This window comes from Thalassophryne amazonica, chromosome 17, assembly GCF_902500255.1.
Source record: "Thalassophryne amazonica chromosome 17, fThaAma1.1, whole genome shotgun sequence".
NCBI classification, from domain to species: domain Eukaryota; kingdom Metazoa; phylum Chordata; class Actinopteri; order Batrachoidiformes; family Batrachoididae; genus Thalassophryne; species Thalassophryne amazonica.
In genome coordinates this window covers 9309358-9332428 of record NC_047119.1, presented here as the reverse complement: position 1 = coordinate 9332428, position 23071 = coordinate 9309358, and the positions used below count along the sequence as shown (strand labels likewise).

Sequence of the window (23071 nt, the reverse complement as noted above, 5' to 3'; positions counted from 1 at the left end):
TTCCGTGATGGCTGCATGTAATTTAAAGTGCAGCTTGGGATCAGGGTGGTTATGGTTGGGGTTAGGGGAAGCAGTAGGATTAGGTTATGGTTATGGTTGGGGGTAGGAGTAGGGTTAGTAATAGTGAGTTTAAAAAACAAAACAAAAAAAAAAAAAAATCACGAAAATTTGAATCATTTTGTGACAGGAGGACAAAAAAAATGTGAGACTGGGCTGCTCAGACAGTGTAAGAGTGAGTTCTGATCAGTTTTTAATGGGTTCGCACAAAAGGCAGAATGGACTGTTTCCTGGATCTCAGTTAAATGATTAGTAAGATCAAAGACTACGCTAATTGACATGACACATAGGAAACCCAGTGAGCACAGCGTCGGGTGGGTAAGACACCTACCCCCGCCCACAGGAATGTGTTATGGAATATACATGCGCACACTCACCTCGCCTATCTGAACGTGCGTCTCATCAACAGACTGTGAGTATGACTTGATGATCTCCTTCATGTGGAGAATGTGGTTTTCTTCAATGTCCTGGAATTTCTGCAACACAGGCGGAGCGTGGTTAATGCAAGACGATGCAACAAATCATCCACTCAATGGAAATCTAATTAAGTGCATGCCAACTAATTTGCATCATGTTGTCAGCCCTATTAAATCGCCACAATAACAAAAAAAAAAAAGAACAAAATGCATCCTAGTTTAATTTCTGCTGACGAACGGGTCGTATGGTGTGGGTAACTAGGCGAAATGAAAAGTTTAAATGCTCGTGTTTACTCCCATCTGAGCGTGATTCTGTACTTTTAGGGTAAACCAAGAAGAATGAGTATAAATAATCATAAACTGGAAAATTGCATTGTGGGTAGAGAGGAAGATGAGCCTCTCAAACCACAAACGCACACAGATAAAGAGGCACACAACCAGACTGCACCACAATAATAACTAGTACAGCCACCCGCCCACAGGCTCACTTACACAAAAAGGACACACATGTAGGAACCCCGGTGATGTCAGAGAGCACGTGTTTAGAACTCATGTCCACATGTGCTGCACATGAGATGAGCCGTGGTCTGAAATCCAGAGGAAGCAAACCTACAATGCTGCTTTCTCTGGGGAAAAACAATAACTCTTAGCTAACTGGATCCATTTCTGGTGGCAGAGCTGCTGCAGTGCAGGAGGATACGAAGGCCAAATTCTGTTGATTTGACTTTAATTTGGAGTTTATCGAATCACTCGTGCAGATGAAACCAATCAGGGCTTCCCACAAAGATTCCCGTTGCAAAGGAAAAACATATTCTGGAGATGGTACAGGACACGAAACACTGAACACACGTGCTGGCAGTTTACAAAATAAAAGCGTTATATACCACAGAGACAAACGAGACACAGAACACACGTTCTCGTAAAGCACATGCAAACAAAGAAGAGGAGAAAAAAAAATCAATCAATCACAATACCTGTGCAGTTTCTGCCATCTTCTGTTCAAACTCTGACTTCGCTGTGGCATATTTCTCCACGTAAGACTTGTAGGTCTCTGTGGCTTTTTTGGCTTTGACTCCAGCCTGCAAATTAAAAATAAGAAAATAAATGACAACTGTTTTGTAAGATCAGCTGAAACTACAGACTGGTGATCAGGCTTAAACATGCTGGGTCAAGCTTGCAGCTTTCAAACTGGTCAGCATTTGGATTCAAGAACCCAACAGGTCTGTTTATGCATATAATTGTTAAATGATGTATTTTAAAACAAACACACATTCACATACAACAAAAACAAAAGTCCAGTTATTTCGCCTTCAAGATGTAGAACCAGAATTATTTTCCATCATGTGCATCTTGATACAGTGTGCTACCACTGTGTGACGTTTCAGTGAAGTCCATCTACATGTTTAGAAGAACGTGCTTAAGAGACATGCTCAAACCAACAGCGCGACTCTTATCATTTCCCCAAACAAGCACAATCACAAGTAGGAAATGCAGAACACATTTGGTACACAGTGGTACGCTGTTCTCAATTTCTTTTTGCATGAAAGATGCGAGATAAATTACTAAAGCTGGAAATGGGTCAGGATTCCACTGTGCACAGAGAGATGGGACGTACCATATTGGACCATTATCCATATACAGTGGAACCTCAGTTTTAGAACGGCTCTCTTTATGAACACAATGGTTCACAAACATATTTTTTAAAAGAAAAATGCATGACTTTTCAAACAATGTCTTGGTTCACGAACACCTCTGCTGTAGGTGGAGTAATGCACCATGTTGGGCTGCAATCTGCCAATAAAGAAGAAGAAGAAAAAAAAGAAAAAGAAGAAAAATAAAAAGAAGAAGAAAGAAAGAAAGTCCATCTTCATTTGTTTATTAAATCATATTTTTGGGGACTGCAAGGTACTTCTAACGGTTTACTTGGCTGTGGACATTTAAAGATATGAGCCACGTATTTTTCCAGTAATCATACATTAGGTGGAGCTAACAGGTGAAACCACTGCTGCTGAAATTGCTAAAGCGCGAACGCTGTTAGCATACAACATTAAATCCAACCAGAGTTTCACTGCAAAAGAGGCATCTGATCCGCTCAGATGTTCAGTTACCTGATGTTCTTATGGTCTGTTCTGTACAGGTAAGGTGAAATTAAATTGCCTATTTTATTATAATTACTGTACAGTATTTTGTATAAGATACTATGCGCATTTTTTGTATTTTGTCTGCCTTTTATACATGAAATGCTGTTAAAAAGGTAAAAAAAAAGTGTTCTTTTTGGGGCCAGGAACTGATTAATACATTTTACATGGCTTCTTATTGGAAAATTGGTTTTGATTTAAGAACAACATTTAGAAATCAATTAAGTTCAAAACCGAGGTTCCACTGTACTGGTGGAATTTCTTCCCGCACTAAGAATTTCATCCTGTGACATTCACTACGGAGGCAACACATATCCAGAGCGACAACAAACACGTGTTGGGAATACACTGGGAAAATAATTTTATCATTTATTTCATGAGCACAAATTAGTCAAACTTAATGAAACGGCTGCAACAAATTATATGTTGTGAACACACAATAACATTTAAAATGCAGAATTTTTTTGTTCTATGTTTCCCTCTATGGCTGCTCCACGGCTCCGTGTTATGCCTTTGGTACACTTTTGCACATCTTGGAAGTTAGGTCCTTTAAAGGTGTGCAGCATTTTTTCTTTTTCAGCTGTTCTTGTTCAGGGTTTCAACAAAAGAAACAAGCACCTCTGCCTCACACAAATTCTTTGCGGAAGTCTGGTGTATTTTGGCCACATAAGTGTGATAAATGGTAGCATTTTATTAATTCACCACAAAAATACTCTGCAATAGTGTGGTACAATTTTAAGTCTATATTGTCCATCGCTACTACAGAGGAAGGAGAGAAACAAAATTTCTGCACTCTTCATGTCACAGGATCTTAAGAAAAATAAACACATTCATCATATGTGATGATTTGTTCTTACAATATTTCCTAAAGTTATATTAGGAGCTTCTGCATTGTGAGGCACGTTGCTTTTCAAATTCCCTGCTTGTTAACAAAGCAGCACATTATATGTCCACAATGTGTGTTTATCATTCTGGCTCTGTTCTGGTCTTCCTCATTTTAAATCAAGTTAATTTAGCGTCTGACTATTTGTGACCAGATCCCATTAACCTCGGGTTTCTTTTGGAATCTCCATTTTCTGAATCTATATTCTGACAAATTAATATATGCACATCCAAGTTGGGATAGGAAGGTTACGGGTAAATCTCACACCTGGTCCATTGTCTGATCAATGTTATTCGATTGTGAGACATCCTGACACATGTGGTGTCAAGTTGAACTAGTTCTATTTAATCGCCATGTATGCTGTGAAGGAAAAAAAGTGTTAAATTATCCAAGAAGTCTGTATGGGTCCTGCAATCCAACTCACAAATATATTGTCATACACGGTTCCTGGGCCTCACCAAGTAAGTCTTGAACACATTTAGATGGGTGCAAATTTGTGCTGTGCTTTTCTATTGGCCTCTTTTGCCTATCAAACTTGCTGCATAAGTACCTAAAGTCACGTGACTACACTGGATCTACAGACACCGTGCTATAAATACACTGATTACGTGCATATGTGTGTAACTTCATACCTTGTCCATGTCTCTCTGGGTGGCTCCCTCTTTGCGGAGGCGCTCCTGGTCCACAGTTTTGGCATTATAGTTCTCCTTGGACTTGTGCAGAGCCTGGGAGATTGTCTGTATATTCTGAACGGCCTCCAGGGTAGACGCAACTTCTTCTTTTGTCTAACAACATACAAATGTACAATCCATTGACATGTCACATTCATTGCATTGGCTAATGTAAGTAAAATTGAGGGTGATATTGTGAGGGAATCATCTGTGTCATAAACAAAAGCAGAAAATGGGGAAAAAAAAGCATCGCGTGAAGTGTTACACTTATTTAATTTAAATTTGCCAACATTAGAATTTCACAAAAATAACAAAGGGCTTTGCTCAATTACAAATACATTACAATAATGAAGGAAACTCTGAAAATTGTGACATGTTTATGTACAGTTTTATGTAAGTAACTGGTAAACAATTAGACTGATTCAACATACAACTTCACAAAATCAAACAATAACATTGTATTTCCAATTATTGCTTGATTATTTATTGACCCCCCGACTGAACTGCTGATTATTCAGTCAACAAATATGAAATTCAAATATGTATATAAGCAAAATTTGTAATTTACAACATAGAGTTGATGCAGATGCATCATGCTGTAGTTACTTTCTCTTAAGGTGGTGGCAGGTCATGTCAAGTCTGAGGGCAGTTGCAAGTGCTCTACATCATGACATCCACCACGTTATGGATTACTGGGCTGGTAATCCATATATGGGTTTTGATGGCAACCGCCCGCCCACCCACCCACACAAATGGTCCATCCCAACCTCTTGAAAGTAGCCATCTATCTGCTGCAGCCATGTGAAACGTAGCTGCAGACATCCAGTTATTGTCTTAACTAACTGGTTAGTGTCTAAGTCTTACAACCATACAGCAAGACAGGAACCAGTAAGACTCTGGATGGGAAATGACGAGATTTTATCAATCTAGTTATTGATTCTGGTTAATGGACCAATTTTTTTACAAAAATTTTCAAGACAAGTAAAAATTTCCTTGAAGATCCTGAAACACATCAAAGAACAAAGCAAAGATTCTACAACTAATAGCAGAACTAGTCTGCCCATTTTGATTTTTGAGTAATGCAGTCACAATACCTGTACACAAAGGATGAACAAAACATGGAACATGCTAATTGAAAGACTGAACTTTAACTCAGTCATGTACTGTTACCATGAATAAGTACTTATTCAAAGAGGCTGGTTCTAATTTTGTTGAGGTTGTTTATAATTGTTATTCTTATTAAAGTACAATATGTACTTCAGAGGGAAACTGACTGAAGGGACATGGCAGAGCAAAAATGTGACGGCTTGTGCTCGTGCTTAAGGCGCAGATAAAGCTACGGTACTTTAATTCCCATTTGCTGTTATCCTGGTAATACAGTGTTTTGTGGCTTCACGTACTGTAAGTGATATGACAAACTGTAAGAAACAAGTGATGAGGAAAACATTAGGTGAGAATGGGTCTTCTGTCTTTTCTGTTTAGCAACACTGGAAAAAAAAATAACTTTAGGAAAAAAAAGAAGAAAAGATTTCAAAGACACAAAAGTGTCCACCTGGATCTCCCTGAATGCTACTGTTTTCCTAATTCTGTATCTATGTACCTTTTTGTGTGCCTTGGCTTGTTCGTCCACATACTTCTGAACTTCTTTTATAAGCTCCTGCAGTTTCCTCACGAGCTCCATGTGACAGCTCGCCAGCTTCTCTGTCGAGCTCTTAAAAACATCCCACACTGGAGCAAATGTCCTGCAATAAATGATCACACACACCTCAAACATACACACTCATGTCAAATTAAAGTGTATGTTGTTTTTAGAAAGCTGACCAGACTCACCCAAGCTGAGAAAAGTTGCCTGCTGATTTGGCAAGTTTGGTCATTGACCTGGCATAAGCCTCTTCAATGGTACTCCTGAGACAGAAAAGAAAAGGGAGTGACAAACAAACATTTATGACATTATTGTGAATAAACTAATTCTAGATTTGAAGGTCTTTTTAAAATTCTGTTCAGGAACACGCTTGCCCAAAGCATTTACAACGTCAGTGTGACCCACATGGGGCATTCCACAGAACCAGTGAAGACCCTGACCAAAAATACCCACATTTGGAGCAAACGAGGTCCTGAGAGCAATGTTTAGATCTTGGGCCAGATCAGACCAAGAACTCCACAAATCACTGGCTCAGTGGGCCAACAGAGACATGGTATGCTTCCATACATTTTATCATGCAGACTGTACTGTTCAAAAATACTCCACGTCATGTCATGGGTGTGTCTTTTAAGAACACACAAGTCACTTCTTAGAAAATGGCCGTCATTCTGAAACCTAGCTGCTTGGAAGATTGTTTAACCCTTGGTCAGGCCCATCAGTCCTGAACAAATGAAAAAGGGCTTTTTTTTCCCCATTTTGTACCAACTGACAAAATACTTCAGCACCATGTTTATACACTGACTCTCAGCTTCAGCAATGATGATAAAACCCTAAAATATTTAGATGTAAAGAGGATTTTATTTAAAGTTACATATATTATTATTATTATTACAGGAACACAGCAATGCAGCTCCTTGGATTACCACCCAATCTCACTAACTGAGATTAAAATGTGCTTTTTCCCCCAAGAGTGTTCTGGCCAAGATGAGCAACAAACAATAATTCTGTTATCAAACACATATGTACTGTGCAACTTAAACACAATAAAACTATGCAAATCTAAACAGAATCCATAACATATCATTTGCTATTGAATCTTATAAAAGGGAAGTAAAAATTAATAAAATATCTAAAAATGATCTAAAACATGGACACATGAATTGCCTATATCAATGTCTTTTAAAAGACCTTAAAAGCATGCAAAGAGACCAGCTGCTGCAGCTTAAGATCTGACTGAAGGCTTTTGTGAAGTTTTGTGATGATGATGGTCTCAATGTGTAAACTCAAAGAGAAATAATTTGAGTGCATGCAACCAGATCTACGCAGAGTCCACAGCGTGTAAGTCACTGGGCAAAAATGTTTCGCTCACCTTTCCAAAGATGACCAGTCAAATCTACAGACAAGCCAGTACATTGTAACACATGCACGCACACACACAGACCCCTGCTTATACATGAATGTTTGGCTAAATACAATGTACGAATGCAGCCAAAACAGTGTGGCTTGGTTCGTCATTTGTTCACTGAAGCTATTAAAATATGAAAACTAGTTCTTGAAATATGTGGTTCACTTAAAAATGACAAAAGTGGAAGACCATCTGTTTGATAAACTCCTACAAGGTGCTCTTTCATAGAGGGGCAATCAATATTAGTACAAAAATAAATAAATAAACCAAGGCACCTCATTGGAAAAAATGAGATAAATAAAACTTTTAAATGTCTTTAATATGACTAATGCATGGCAAACAATATGCATATAAAACAGCACCTACGTGTTACAGTGTGCACTGGCCTTCACTGGGGTGACTAAACTCGTAGATGCAATATGTTTTTGCCATGTATTAGTCATATTAATAAAATGCCTAATAAAGTGCCTTGGATCATTCCTCTTTTTTTCTGTGAACAAATAATTTATTTGCCCCTCTCTTGCTTTATGCTGTGGAAATGTGAAAGGAGTTAATAAAATAAGTATGGGAGGGGTGCTACAGGGGAAACCTGAATTATGCAGGTCAAATTCAGCCTGGCCTCGCTCTGCAGTCACATCACAGGAACCGGGTCAGCCAGGGGGAAACAAAATGACACATCCATGATATAAAAAACACACAAGTACAGGCAAGCATTTTTGTGAGTTTGCAAATAGTGTGTGATGTGAATGCACTAACATAACTCAGGTTGGCTGCCTGAACTTGACTTTTCAAACTCACACTCTTGTGCTGTACTGCGAGAAGGAAACAATGTCTGACATATCAAAACCTTATAATATTAAATACATTATTAAAGAAGTTGCTGACTCTCATTTGTTTGACACTGTGGTACTCTGGGATTACCACCGGCCCGGTGGGCCTCAGGGTTTGTACAGGAAACCACTGCACTACAATCATGGATTCAGTCTTAACATACCAACAGTACATTAAGAACTGTAATAAGTATGTGCGGTATTTTACTGAGGGTTAATGACAATTAAGAACAATACATACATAAGAAAATGTTAGGAATATATGAGTACAACCTGCTGATTTAAGATGCTGCTGACAGAACATAAACGGCTCCAGAATAAATCAAGTCTCACTGTTAGTCTGGTCTTCAGCAGGAGAGCTGCAGAAAATATATCTCCAGGACAGGGGTCACCAACTCCCGTAGTCAAGGGCAGAGTCAAATTTTCCAACTCTCCCTTGCGCCACCGAATGCTAATTTACATAACTAAGTCAGGTGTGCTCAACCAATCAAGACGTATAAAACTCAGACTAAACTAATCAACTTGCGGCTGCAGCAGGGACACGTGGAAAACATGCCGGGCAGGTGGCCTCGAGGGCCGAATTAGTATTGAGTATTTGAACACCCTGCGATTTTGCAAGTTCTCCCACTTAGAAATCATGGAGGGGTCTGAAATTTTCATCTTAGGTGCATGTCCACTTAATCTAAAAAAAAAAAAAATCCGGAAATCACAATGTATGATTTTTTTTAATAATTTATTTGTACGTTACTGCTGCAAATAAGTATTTGAACACCTACCAACCAGCAAGAATTCTGGCTCACACAGACCTGTTCATTTTTCTTTAAGAAGCCCTCTTATTCAGCAATTACTGTATTAATTGCACCTGTTTGAACTTGTTACCTGTATAAAAGACACCTGTTCACACACTCAATCAATCACACTCCAACCTGTCCACCATAGCCAAGACCAAAGAGCTGTCTAAGGACACCAGGGACAAAACTGTAGACCTGTACATGGTTGGGATGGACTACAGGACAACAGGCAAGCTTTTTTGTAGAAGACAACAACTGTTATGATTATTTATTAGACAGTGGAAGAAACACAAGATGACTGTCAATCTCCCTCGATCTGGGATTCCATGCAAGATCTCCATGCAAGATTGTTTAAGTGCACTTTGAAGCTCTGCATCAAAGCGAGTCTCACGGACTGAATTCAAAACAGGTAGCTGTCTCTGGAGTAATACTAATCTACTATACCTAGTTACTGATTGATGATGTTAAACATCAAGGTAGGTGGTGGTTAAAAGGGTGGGCTGGTGACCAGAGGATCCCCACTTCATATCTCTGTCAGACTCGGGGTCCTCCATCAAAGTCCTTAATCCCTAAGCTGGCTCCTCCTATGTAGTGCACACTTTTCATGGCAGCACCCTGATGTGTGTGCGTGTGTGTGTGTGTGTGTGTGTGTGAGAATATGAGGCATCAGTGTAAAGTGCTTTGACCATGAAAGCAGTGTATTAATGCAGACATTAATGTGTGCTGCTCGCCAGTTGGAAAACTTTGTGTAATGGTGGTTCAGCTACATTAGACACCCCGAAGGGCAGCCTGAACAGCACATGATCCTTAAATACATTGATTATTGGTCTCATCTGACAGATGAGGTTTGTAGTGGGTGTTTGTGGTCTATGCCATTTCACTGTGTTATCAAAGCACTGGTATGAATCCCATCGCCGTATTTTCAGTATACCCTGCATCCAGAAAGTATTCACAGTGCTTCACTTTTTCCACATTTTGCTATGTTACAGCCTTATTCCAAAATGGATGAAATTGTCTTCCCCCCCCCCCCCCCCATACTTCTACACACAATACCTCATAATGACAATGTGAAAAACGTTTTTTGAGATTGTTGTAAATTTATTTAAAAAAACAAACAAAAAAAAAAAACAGTCCATCTTGCAGCAGGACAATGACCCTAAGCACACAGCCAAGATATCAAAGGAGTGGCTTCAGGACAACTCTATGAATGTCCTTGAGTGGCCCAGCCAGAGCTCAGACCTGAATCTGATTGAACATCTCTGGAGAGATCGGAAAATGTCTGTGCACCGACGCTCCCCATCCAACCTGATGGAGCTTGAGAGGTGCTGCAAAGAGGAATGGACAAAACTGCCCAAAGATAGGTGCACCAAGCTTGTGGCATCACATATAAGAAGACTTGAGGCTGTAATTTCTGCCAAAGGTGCATCAACAAAGTATTGAGCAAAGGCTATGAATACTTATGTACATGTGATCTTAGTGTTTTATTTTTAATAAATTTGTAAAAATAATTTAAAAAAAAAAACCTTTTTCATGTTGTCATTATTGGTTGTCTCAAAATAGATTTTCTGAATCAGTGATTTTTGATTTGCCTTCATACTCAAACCACCTCTGTTTTTTTTTCTTCTCCATTTGAAGTGTGTCATTGTGTAATCCTTAACAAGTTAACTAGAGGTTAAGGAGTCACTTATGAATCCTGCACATTCCATAATTGTTCACAGTGATTTTGCTTGTGTTTTCTAAGATGATTTTTTTCTTTTCTTTTCCCAGATTTAGCTCCTTTATTGTTACCTTGTGAAAAGACCATAACGCCCTGTACTGTTTCTGCTGTTTGTTTTGATTTTTTTTTTTTGTATTCATTGATATCACGTTCCATGTGAGTATGTTGGTTGCACAGAATGGGCTGTCTTCCTGTTACTGTTCTGCTCTTTTTGGAGCTGCGTTTGCATTCACTTTTGCCACTTCCCTGTTTGTATGATGGATCTGCAAATTGTCAATGGATTTTGCACCTCATGCATCTTTGCTAGTGTTGTGTCATATTTAAGGCGTCATTTGCACATCTTGCTGTTAGCTGCCTGCAGGTGGGGAAACTGAAAGTATTTTTGATCGTTCTCTTGCCACAAGAAGCACATGAATAATTTATTTTCCCTCGTGTCTATTTGCTGAGTAAACAGCGTTATTAGGACTAGCTCAGTGTGTTTTTTGGCAGACGTTTCCTGACCTTTAGTCTTTGAGTGCACAAACAGATTAAACCCATGTACTCATGCTGCACACCGCAGATTGGTGCTGACTGATAATTGCTGATTTGGTTCATGAACTAGGAAATGCCTGATTATTTATTAGAAAGTGAAAGAAACACAAGATGACCGTCAATCTCCCTCGGTCTGGGATTCCATGCAAGATCTCACTTTGTGGGGTAAGGATGATTCTGAGAAGACTCAGAACTACACAGGAGGACCTGGTCAATGATCCGAAGAGAGCTGGGACCACAGTCACAAAGATTACATTAGTAACACATGATGCTGTCATTGTTTAAAATCCTGCAGGGCAGCAAGGTCCCCCTGCTCAAGCCAGCACATGTCCAGGCCCGTTTGAAGTTCACCAGTGACCATCTGGATGATCCAGAGGAGGCATGGGAGAAGATCATGTGGTCAGATGAGACCAGAATAGAGCTTTTTGGAATCAACTCCTCTTACCATGTTTAGAGGATGAGAACAACCCCAAGAAAACCATCCCAACTGTGAAGCATGGAGGTGGGAACATCATAGTCTGGGGGTGCTCTTCTGCAAAGGGGACCGGACGACTGCACCGTATTCAAGGGAGGATGGATGGGGTCATGTATTGTGAGATTTTGGCAAACAACCTCCTTCCCTCAGTAAGAGGATTGAAGATGGGTCATGGCTGAGTCTTCCAGCATGACAATGACCCCACACACACAGCCAGGGGAACTAAGGAGGGGCTCCATAAGAAGCATTTCAAGGTCCTGGAGTGGCCTGGCCAGTCTCCAGACCTGAACTCAATAGAAAATCTTTGGAGGGAGCTGAAACTCCAAACCTGAAAGATCTAGAGACGATCTGTATGGAGGAGTGGACCAAAATCCTTGCTGCAGTGTGTGAAAACCTGGTGAAAAACTACAGGAAACATTTGACCTCTGTAATTGCAAACAAAGGCTACTGTACCAAATATTAACATTGATTTTCACAGATGTTCAAATACTTATTTGCAGCAGTAACATACATTGTGATTTCTGGATTTTTCTTTTTTTTTTTTTAGATTATGTCTCTCACAGTGGACATGCACCTAAGATGAAAATTTCAGACCCCTCCATGATTTCTAAGTGGGAGAACTTGCAAAATCGCAGGGTGTTCAAATACTTATTTTCCTCATTGTAACTAGTAAATCCCTGCTTCATCCACTATCGAGGTTTTGTAAAATACTCTCATGTATGGAGGTGGGATGACAACACAGCACAGTGCACCAGCTGTATTCACCACCAGATGGAGCCATTGTATTTTAGATTTTTAAGTTGATACCACAGGACACCTCACTTGGTGAAATTTGGCAGAAAAACTGCAACACAGTCAATACTGTTTCAGCAATAAAATTCTGTCTACCTGATCACTGGTCTCCACCCAAAACTGACCTATTTCATACCTAATGTATTGAGAAGTAATAATATTGAAGCAAAGGAAAGTGTGAAGCTGTGAAGGTAATCCTAAAATGTGGTGCCAGTATCATTCAGCAATTCAAATTAAAGTACAAAATCCTTTTAAAAAGTGCACTGTGGTTTGTCAAAGAATACAGCTAGTATAAACAACTGCATTACCCACATTAATCGAATTCAACACCAACATAAGTAAGCAGATCAGCTGCCTAAAGACTGCCATATTATCAGCTCAACATGACTTTATCCAACCTGAACAAACCATTTCATGTATCTTATGTTGTTCAAGACTCCAGCCTATCTCAGTGTACAGTGGGCGTGGGTTATGCGCAGAACAGGTTGGCAATCCATCACAGGGTGACCACATCCAAATACACAATCATTCAGTCTCATTTTCACAATTAGGAGTCACAAATAATTTATTCTCTATGTCTTTTGGTTGTTTGAGCAAGCTGGAGTAAGCTGACAGAAACTTAAAGAAGATGTGGACAACCATCCACACAGAATGATGGGGTCTGAACCGTCAAACCTACAATAAAGTGACTGTGCCAACCACTGAACCACTGCACAACTGTGCTCCCAATATAATCCAAGGTTAGGGCCAGAATGTTTGGCCACTGAGTCTTGGGACACACTAGGTACTAAAAATGTGAGTCCTGAGGCCCAGCACCAAGCATGAGTACCAAATTCAGTACACAGAGCTGCTAAGGTGCTGCAGCGCGCAAAGAAAGGTGGTGTAGCAAATGGAGCCATGAAAGTAAAGTGTGTCTAAAATTATGTAGTTTTATATTTGAAAACTTCCGGGGGCGCGGCCTGCTGCTGACCCTGCGCTCACTGTTTGTTTCACTGTTTGTCTGTTAGCGTTATTAAATTTGTTTTAACGTATTTTTTTAAGCAGTTCATTGGTTTAATGTGGATGTGACCTGTCAGAACTTCACTGCACTTTGCACTTTGGACCTTATCGTCGCAATGAAAATCGCACTGCTGTGGATCATTTTCTGCCTATCAGCGTTTGCACACGGGAGCTGCCTCACAAGCCGGCAAAGCTTCCTTACTTACACCAGAGAGCATCTTTTGTCACTTCGCTCACCTGGTGGGGTTCCTTCAGTTTGTCTATCTGCGGACTGTCAGGAAATCCGACGGCCTCTTAAATGTCTGGGGAAGAGGAAAAAGTGTGGCTCCAGGGGAGGCGTGAGGCACCGACTCTGGAGACGCCGCAGCAGATTCCCGCTGCCTGTCATCACTCTGTCTAACGTCCGCTTGGTAAGCAATAAACTCGATGAACTTGTGCTGAGAGCCGAGCATGACAGTGAATTTAGACAGAGTAATCTTGTGTGTTTGACGGAAACATGGCTTAAAGATCATCACGATACACCGAGCCTGTCAGGCTACACCGCTGTCAGAGCGGACAGGGATGCGCGCACTGCGCACAAATCCATCGGAGGGGGTCTGTGTTTGTTTGTGGATAACAGCTGGGCCACTCAATACAGCATACGAGAGCAAGTATGCACACCTGACTATGAGATACTGACTGTATCCTTCAGACCCTTTTATCTTCCGTGGGAGTTCGGACAGATTACTGTCATTCTCGTATACGTGCCCAGTCCAGATGACGACGCAGCAGGAGAGAGAATAGCAGAGAGCTATAATAATGCACTCACCTGTTGTGAAAGTGTCGTGACACGGACCCACAACAGGGGGCATTAAAGAACGGACAATGGATAAGCCAAAAGTAACAATTTAATGTTGTGAATCACACAACGATGTACAGACAATAACAATATAGTGACTGTCAATCATACATCAGGTGACGTGTGGGCAGGCTCGACGATAGAAGACGCCTGGCGAGAGAAGAGCCGGATCCACACAGCTTCCACTGCCAACGGAGCTGAAGAACACCGGAGCCGCCAAGCCCTGCGCCCCAGGTGGCCGCTATCTTCAGCAGTCAGACCCGGTACTGCTGGCAGAGAACAGAGACAGTCCTGATGAGTGTGAGGTTGCACACTCAGTAATCCCAGTCTGTATTCAGTAAGGAGGGAGCACCTCCACCTCCAATCACACACTCGTGCAGCTCCTGTCTAACCACTTATCTGGTTGGGGTGTGAAGCGAAGCCGTTGCTGATCACACCAAACGCCAATCCCACAGATAAGGACACACCACAGGAAAACGGCTGCAAAGAAGTTCAGATTATTACTCAATGTTTTGAGTCAGCAGAGAAAATTACCTGATTGGTAGTTGATTTCTCGGCGAGGAGGTGGAGTCGCAGTCCGGCCTTTATGGAGATGGTGATGAGTTGGCTGAGTGACAGCTGGTGCTGATGAAGAGTGACAGCTGTCACTCCCAGTGGCTCCGGCGCCCTCTCGTGCTTGAAGCCCGCACTCCAAGCAGGGCGCCATCTGGTGGTGGTGGGCCAGCAGTACCTTCTCTTCAGCGGCCCACACAACACTCACCCGCTCTGCTGACCAGCCTGTTTTCATTCTGGGTGACTTTAACTCCTGCAGTCTGTCTGACCACCTGCCCACTCTACAGCAATATGTAGACTGTCCCACACGTCTGCATCTGATGCTTGACTGTTGCTATGGCAACATCCCAGAGGTTTATAAAGCGGTATGCAGACTGCCTCTTGGAAAATCTGACCACAATGTGATTCATCTTTTGCCTAAATACAAAGCTGTGGTCAAAAGAATTAAAACAGTTAATAAGCAGGTACAGGTGTGGTTCGAGGAAAGCAAAGAGCAACTCAGAGACTGTTTTGATGAAACAAACTGGGACATTTTCTTTGAATCCTGTCTGGATGGAGATGAACTCACTGACACCATCACGTCTTATATTAAGTTCTGTGAGGATAACGTGTCAGAGACTAAAACTGTGAAAATATTCCCAAATAACAAACCCTGGGTGTCCAAACAATTGAAAATCTGTCTTAATGAAAAGGAGGCAGCCTTCTGCTCTGGTAATGTGCAATTAATGTAGGAAAAAAGGAGACAGCTGAGAGGGAATATATTTAAGGCAAAAATTGAGTACAAGAATAAAGTAGAAAGTAAATTTTTCAGTGGCAATATAAAACAAGCCTGGGAAGGTCTAAATACACTGATGGGCAAATCCAGTAAGAATGTGATGCTCTTACAACCATTAATCAATGTTTTGTTGATGAGTTAAACCGTTTCTTCTGTAGATTTGATAAAGTGGATGATAAACAGGAATGTGATGAGATCTGTAAAAATCTTCCAGCAGGAGCTTCCACAGCTATCACTGAGGATGACGTGGCTAAAAGTCTTTCTAAACTGAAGCCAAACAAGGCCACTGGCCCAGATGGCCTGAAAGCCCGTCTACTCAAAGACTGTGCTCCTCAATTAAAAGGAGTCTTTTCCAGATTGTTTAATTCCCTTCTTGTCACAGGAGTGCCCAAATCTTGGAAATTCTCCATAATAAGGCCTATACCAAAAAAGCCAGGGGCAAGCAAACTTGAAGATTTTCAGCCCATTGCCATAACCTCCATATTATGTAAAACTATGGAGAGAGTTTTAGTTGACGTCCTGACCACCACAGTGGTCAGTGAACTAGACCCTCTGCAGTTTGCCTATAAGAGGGACAGAGGTACTGATGATGCCGGATTGATCTTGCTGAACATGATCTCAAAGCAACTTTCACTTGCTAAAGCATATGCTCGGGTTTTGTTTGTAGACTTCAGTGCAGCTTTTAATTCTATGAAATTACATATTCTTCTGAAAAGGCTGGCTGATTTAAATGTTGAAAAGGGCCTGATGCTCTGGATCAGAGACTTTCTGTCTTGTCGCCCTCAAAGAGTTTGTGCTCACAGGGTAGCGTTCTTTCACCTCTGCTCTTCTCTCTTTTTACAAATGAATTTGCAGTTAATGACACAAACTTTAAACTGATTAAATACGCGGATGACATGGCCCTAGTCGGCCTGCTACAGAAGTGTGACTCCTCTGGCGAAGCCTCCTATCTCGCTCACATTAAGGCTCTTGAAGGTTGGTGTCTCGACAGCCAGCTGGAAATCAATGTGTCTAAGACAAAGGAGCTTGTTTTTCACACAAAGCAAGAACTGACCGTGCAGCCAGTTTCACTCGATGGCCAGCTTGTTGAAATGGTTGAAACTTTTAAATATCTTGGTACAGTTCTTGATAGTCACTTGAGCTTCTTTGAAAACACTGATTTTATCTTTAAGAAATGTTCACAGCGACTCAGTCTTCTCAGAAGATTGAGTTGTCTTGGTGTTAATCTGCAGATTTTAGAGCTTGTGTATTCTGCACATATTGAGAGTATTTTAACATTTCATCTTTGTGTTTGGTTTGGTCACTTGAGTTGTAAATGTAAGGACAAATTAAATAGAATTGTAAAAATGGCGGGGAAAATTGTGGGAAAACCCCAGAAGACTCTGGCCCACATTTACACTGACAGGATGAGGAGGAAAGCTCAGAGTCCTGGCAGACAGCTCTCATCCTCTGTCCTGTCAGGTTGAGCTCTTGAAGTCTGGGAGGCGCTACAGAGCTCCTCTGGCCAAAGGTTCTTTCAAAAAATCTTTTATACCAAATGCCGTCACCATAATGAACTCAAAAAAGTGACCACTCCACAAATTAAACCTGAACTGCTTTACTTCTGTTTTATTTGATTTTATTAGATCTTACTGTACGTTTTATTTATCTTACTAGGTCTTATTCTATTTCTTCTTTTACTTCCATGTATTTTATGTATCTTATTTTTGTTTTATTCGTGTGTTTGTATGAATGTTTTATGACTGTTTTTTTGTCTTTTTTGTGCTGGTGAGCCGAAGACAATTTTCCACATCGGTGGACAATAAAGAATTATTCTATTCTATTCTAAAAATTTGAGTAAATCCACGACACTGCAGGTCTTCTGAAATTAAACAGACTTTTTTTTTTCTTTTGCACATTCAGAATGGGCTGGAAATGTGTTAAAGTAAAGCAGAATAAAATAAAATAAATAAATAATCATAATTTTATTTCATGCGAGAGCCACTTGAGTCAATCTAATTTAAATAGGATGCACACTTCATATTTCACTATTTTGTTATACTTCATGTCATTTGCTGTTACATATTATTCAGAAATACTGTTTAAAATGTTAAAAACATGAATATTTCCACAATATTTCCGAGAGCAAGGAGGAGAATCCTCCGAGCCGAGACGGTCGCATTTTTCCTCTTCTCCCTCCCTCCTTATCTTTCCTGCTTCTGTGGCATGTTGTCTGTGAGGCTGCCAGCTTTGCTCTTCTGGAAACAGCAAAAATGGATCTGTTAAAGTGGTCTCTGAACGCAATTGACACTATTTTTTCTACAAGACATTCGGGAGCGGAGGACCCGACCTGTCCTGCCGGGACACATGTGATGGGTTACGTGATGGACAGTTGGAGGAAATGGCAGGTCATGTGCCTTTACACGCTGTCTGTGGAGGACGTCGAAGATGTGTATATATTTGGCATGGTGGTGACCGGGTTTCTGCTGTGTGGAGCGGGCATAGCGCTGGTTTACCAGAAAATTAAGAAAGTGGAAGCAGCAATAACTGGCCTGTCCAGGCTGCCCCACATGATTGATTCGATTGGAAGGGCAGTGTCAGCTCAGTCGGCGGGTGTTAACCACGCGTTGGAAACCATCTCTGGTAGGATGGCTGCACTGGAAAACCGCACTGATCGTCAGTAATGACCACATCTCCTCTCCTAATTCAGATGTATTGGAAGCCACTCTGTCTCAGAATGTGGAATCTTTCAGGCATCTGCTAATCTGGATTTTCATTCGGCTTCCCAAAACACAGCTGCACTTCAAGGCCGCTGTGATAAAAACCTCCTGGAGAAGAACAACGCTCATGCCTCACCCCCCCTGGTCTTCCCCTGCCCTCAGCTTCTCCAGCTCTGACGTTGACTGTGGACAGTGGACTGTTCAGGGCTGGGCCCTTCCTCCCTCCAGAACGGATGAGCAAGGCCGTTGATGGTGCCTAAAGGCGGCCTCCGGGTGTTCTGTCTGATAACTGGACTCTTACAAATCTCGGTCGTCGTCTCTCGTCCTGTTGTGTGTGATCATTGTTCATTGTGCTGATGGGTTTTTTCCTGCATTGCTGCTGCATGATTCAATGCAGCAGCAATGAAGGTTTTTCTTTCCCAAGTCTTATCTTGTGTGTGCTTTTTATATGTGTTCATGTACCGGGCCGGCTTATGTGTGTTGTTTGTGTGTGTCCTTTGTCGTCATGAGGCCGGTCATGGTTTGCTCAGCCCTGCTGTTGACCTAAGGCAGGACATACATCTGGAGCTGGTCCCCGGGCGCCTAAAGGCGACTTCTGCTCCTAACTGGCAATTAGGATGGGTTAAATGCAGCAATTCTTTTGAATCCTTGAATCTTGAATGGATATCGCGTTTGCTGCCGTATTAAAAAAAATCTACACACAGTAGCTTTAATCTGTGAGCAGCAGAGAGCAGTGTCTGACTTTAGCACCGTGAGACAGCGTAAATGTAAATTCTATTTTGCTGTTGTATGTTGTCCCCCTTTGTGGCCTTACATAGATCTATGCTCAAACACACAGCAGGTTGACTCCGCTTCCTAAGTGGCTTCCTGAAGGCCTCAACACTGCATTTAATCTATTATTAGACTCTATTGGCTTTGCTCAAAAAGTAAATGAGTCCACCCACCACTTTAATCATATCTTAGATCTTGTTCTGACTTATGGTATGGAAATAGAAGACTTAACAGTATTCCCTGAAAACTCCCTTCTGTCTGATCATTTCTTAATAACATTTACATTTACTCTGATGGACTACCCAGCAGTGGGGAATAAGTTTCATTACACTAGAAGTCTTTCAGAAAGCGGTGTAACTAGGTTTAAGGATATGATTCCTTCTTTATGTTCTCTAATGCCATATACCAACACAGTGCAGAGTAGCTACCTAAACTCTGTAAGGGAGATAGAGTATCTCGTCAATAGTTTTACATCCTCATTGAAGACAACTTTGGATGCTGTAGCTCCTCTGAAAAAGAGAGCTTTAAATCAGAAGTGTCTGACGCCGTGGTATAACTCACAAACTCGTAGCTTAAAGCCGATAACCCGTAAGTTGGAGAGGAAATGGCGTCTCACTAATTTAGATGATCTTCACTTAGCCTGGAAAAAGAGTCTGTTGCTCTATAAAAAAGCCCTCCGTAAAGCTAGGACATCTTTCTACTCATCACTAATTGAAGAAAATAAGAACAACCCCAGGTTTCTTTTCAGCACTGTAGCCAGGCTGACAAAGAGTCAGAGCTCTATTGAGCTGAGTATTCCATTAACTTTAACTAGTAATGACTTCATGACTTTCTTTGCTAACAAAATTTTAACTATTAGAGAAAAAATTACTCATAACCATCCCAAAGACGTATCGTTATCTTTGGCTGCTTTCAGTGATGCCGGTATTTGGTTAGACTCTTTCTCTCCGATTGTTCTGTCTGAGTTATTTTCATTAGTTATTTCATCCAAACCATCAACATGTTTATTAGACCCCATTCCTACCAGGCTGCTCAAGGAAGCCCTACCATTATTTAATGCTTCGATCTTAAATATGATCAATCTATCTTTGTTAGTTGGCTATGTACCACAGGCTTTTAAGGTGGCAGTAATTAAACCATTACTTAAAAAGCCATCACTTGACCCAGCTATCTTAGCTAATTATAGGCCAATCTCCAACCTTACTTTTCTCTCAAAAATTCTTGAAAGGGTAGTTGTAAATTCATCATAGTACAGAAACAGCATTAGTGAAGGTTACAAATGATGTTCTTATGGCGTCGGACAGTGGACTCATCTCTGTGCTTGTTCTGTTAGACCTCAGTGCTGCTTTTGATACTGTTGACCATAAAATTTTATTACAGAGATTAGAGCATGCCATAGGTATTAAAGGCACTGCGCTGCGGTGGTTTGAATCATATTTGTCTAATAGATTACAATTTGTTCATGTAAATGAGGAATCTTCTTCACAGACTAAAGTTAATTATGGAGTTCCACAAGGTTCTGTGCTAGGACCAATTTTATTCACTTTATACATGCTTCCCTTAGGCAGTATTATTAGACGGTATTGCTTAAATTTTCATTGTTACGCAGATGATACCCAGCTTTATCTATCCATGAAGCCAGAGGACACACACCAATTAGCTAAACTGCAGGATTGTCTTACAGACATAAAGACATGGATGACCTCTAATTTCCTGCTTTTAAACTCAGATAAAACTGAAGTTATTGTACTTGGCCCCACAAATCTTAGAAACATGGTGTCTAACCAGATCCTTACTCTGGATGGCATTACCCTGACCTCTAGTAATACTGTGAGAAATCTTGGAGTCATTTTTGATCAGGATATGTCATTCAAAGCGCATATTAAACAAATATGTAGGACTGCTTTTTTGCATTTACGCAATATCTCTAAAATCAGAAAGGTCTTGTCTCAGAGTGATGCTGAAAAACTAATTCATGCATTTATTTCCTCTAGGCTGGACTATTGTAATTCATTATTATCAGGTTGTCCTAAAAGTTCCCTAAAAAGCCTTCAGTTAATTCAAAATGCTGCAGCTAGAGTACTGACGGGGACTAGAAGGAGAGAGCATATCTCACCCATATTGGCCTCTCTTCATTGGCTTCCTGTTAATTCTAGAATAGAATTTAAAATTCTTCTTCTTACTTATAAGGTTTTGAATAATCAGGTCCCATCTTATCTTAGGGACCTCGTAGTACCATATCACCCCAATAGAGCGCTTCGCTCTCAGACTGCAGGCTTACTTGTAGTTCCTAGGGTTTGTAAGAGTAGAATGGGAGGCAGAGCCTTCAGCTTTCAGGCTCCTCTCCTGTGGAACCAGCTCCCAATTCAGATCAGGGAGACAGACACCCTCTCTACTTTTAAGATTAGGCTTAAAACTTTCCTTTTTGTTAATGCTTATAGTTAGGGCTGGATCAGGTGACCCTGAACCATCCCTTAGTTATGCTGCTATATACGTAGACTGCTGGGGGGTTCCCATGATGCACTGTTTCTTTCTCTTTTTGCTCTGTATGCACCACTCTGCATTTAATCATTAGTGATCGATCTCTGCTCCCCTCCACAGCATGTCTTTTTCCTGGTTCTCTCCCTCAGCCCCAACCAGTCCCAGCAGAAGACTGCCCCTCCCTGAGCCTCGTTCTGCTGGAGGTTTCTTCCTGTTAAAAGGGAGTTTTCCTTCCCACTGTAGCCAAGTGCTTGCTCACAGGGGGTCGTTTTGACCGTTGGGGTTTTACATAATTATTGTATGGCCTTGCCTTACAATATAAAGCGCCTTGGGGCAACTGTTTGTTGTGATTTGGCGCTATATAAAAAAATTGATTGATTGAGTGAGGAAAATCAAACAAAACGGAGACCACGTTACTTTAAAAATCGACTTTTGAATGTGTGTCTTGGGGACGTGGTACATTTTACATATTGCATCCAGCCTTGTTGATTTTGTGTCAGGGTGGCGTCAGCGCAAGCCCTCAAAATGTATATTAAAAAATGCGATATTGGCCTGAAGGCGTCGTCTCTCCTGTTGCAGAAATGTGTGTAGTCCCATACCTGTTTGTGAGTAGACATGCAGCCATGTCATAATAATAAGACTGTAACAAGAGTGAAAGGGGCATGAAGGCTACAGTGCTGGAGACGGAACCTGACCTAGCTCTTCACGGGATGCATCCTTACTGCAAATGAAATCCCTTGAAATTTGTAGCAAGGTCAGTGTTCATCATACAAGGACACAATTTTGGGATATGTAACCTTCAAAAGTAGGTGAAGGTCATCCATCATCAAACTTGATCGAGACCTTCAAGACATGTATTCTTGCTCTAATTTGATAAATCTGTGTTATTTCTTTGAAAAGGTACTGAGAGTGCAGTCTTCATCTCACACACAGACACTAGTTTTGGCTCTGTGACCTTCAGTATTTGGATAAGGACATTCATCACTGAAGTTAACCTAGACCTTGGTAAACGTGTCTCAAATCGATGAAAAATTATGAGTTTTGGATGGATACATGGACAGCATTTCTACTGCAATATATTTCTGTACAAAAATTTCACAATCAAGTGTTTATAGAATGCTTGACTTCATTTTCACAGTAGAGGGTGAGTGTCTCAGTGGAATGCAACTTGACAGTGGAATTTACCACTAAATTCCTGATAAACACCCTAGCATGTGGCAGGTAATAAACACAGAGCTCTCATACTATGAAGTTAATCTTTATTAAAGGTAGGAAATATCTGAAAAGAAGCTTTTATTTTGGTACAGTTAAAAATGCACAGACTAGCACATAACATGATGCCAGTTTATGGGTAGATTAAACACAAAACATTCATAAGAAAGAGCCGACTTTGCTCAATTTATTTCATTTATATAGTGTCAAATCACAACAAAGCTGCCTCAAGGCGCTTTACACAAGTAAGGTCTAACCTTACCAACCCCTAGAGCAAGCACCCAGGGAACAGTGGTAAGGAAAAACTCCCTCTGATGATATTGAGGAAGAAACCTCAAGCAGACCAGACTCAGAGAGGACACTGTTTAGGCCATTCTTACAGTTACATGGTTTTTA

General features: G+C 40.9%; 1 protein-coding gene across 9 annotated transcripts in view; it reads right to left on the bottom strand.

Moving 5' to 3' along the window:
* The window catches only part of fcho2 (FCH and mu domain containing endocytic adaptor 2), a 107582-nt gene that overhangs the window by 49792 nt on the left and 34719 nt on the right, over positions 1 to 23071 (bottom strand). For all 9 annotated transcript variants that reach the window (XM_034193056.1, XM_034193059.1, XM_034193060.1 and 6 more), the window contains exons 3-7: positions 5996 to 6070; positions 5766 to 5907; positions 4127 to 4279; positions 1448 to 1552; positions 435 to 533 (exon numbers count right to left, since the gene is read on the bottom strand). In XM_034193056.1, coding sequence (XP_034048947.1) covers positions 435 to 533; positions 1448 to 1552; positions 4127 to 4279; positions 5766 to 5907; positions 5996 to 6070 — 574 coding nt within the window. The remainder of the gene's footprint in view (positions 1 to 434; positions 534 to 1447; positions 1553 to 4126; positions 4280 to 5765; positions 5908 to 5995; positions 6071 to 23071) is intronic.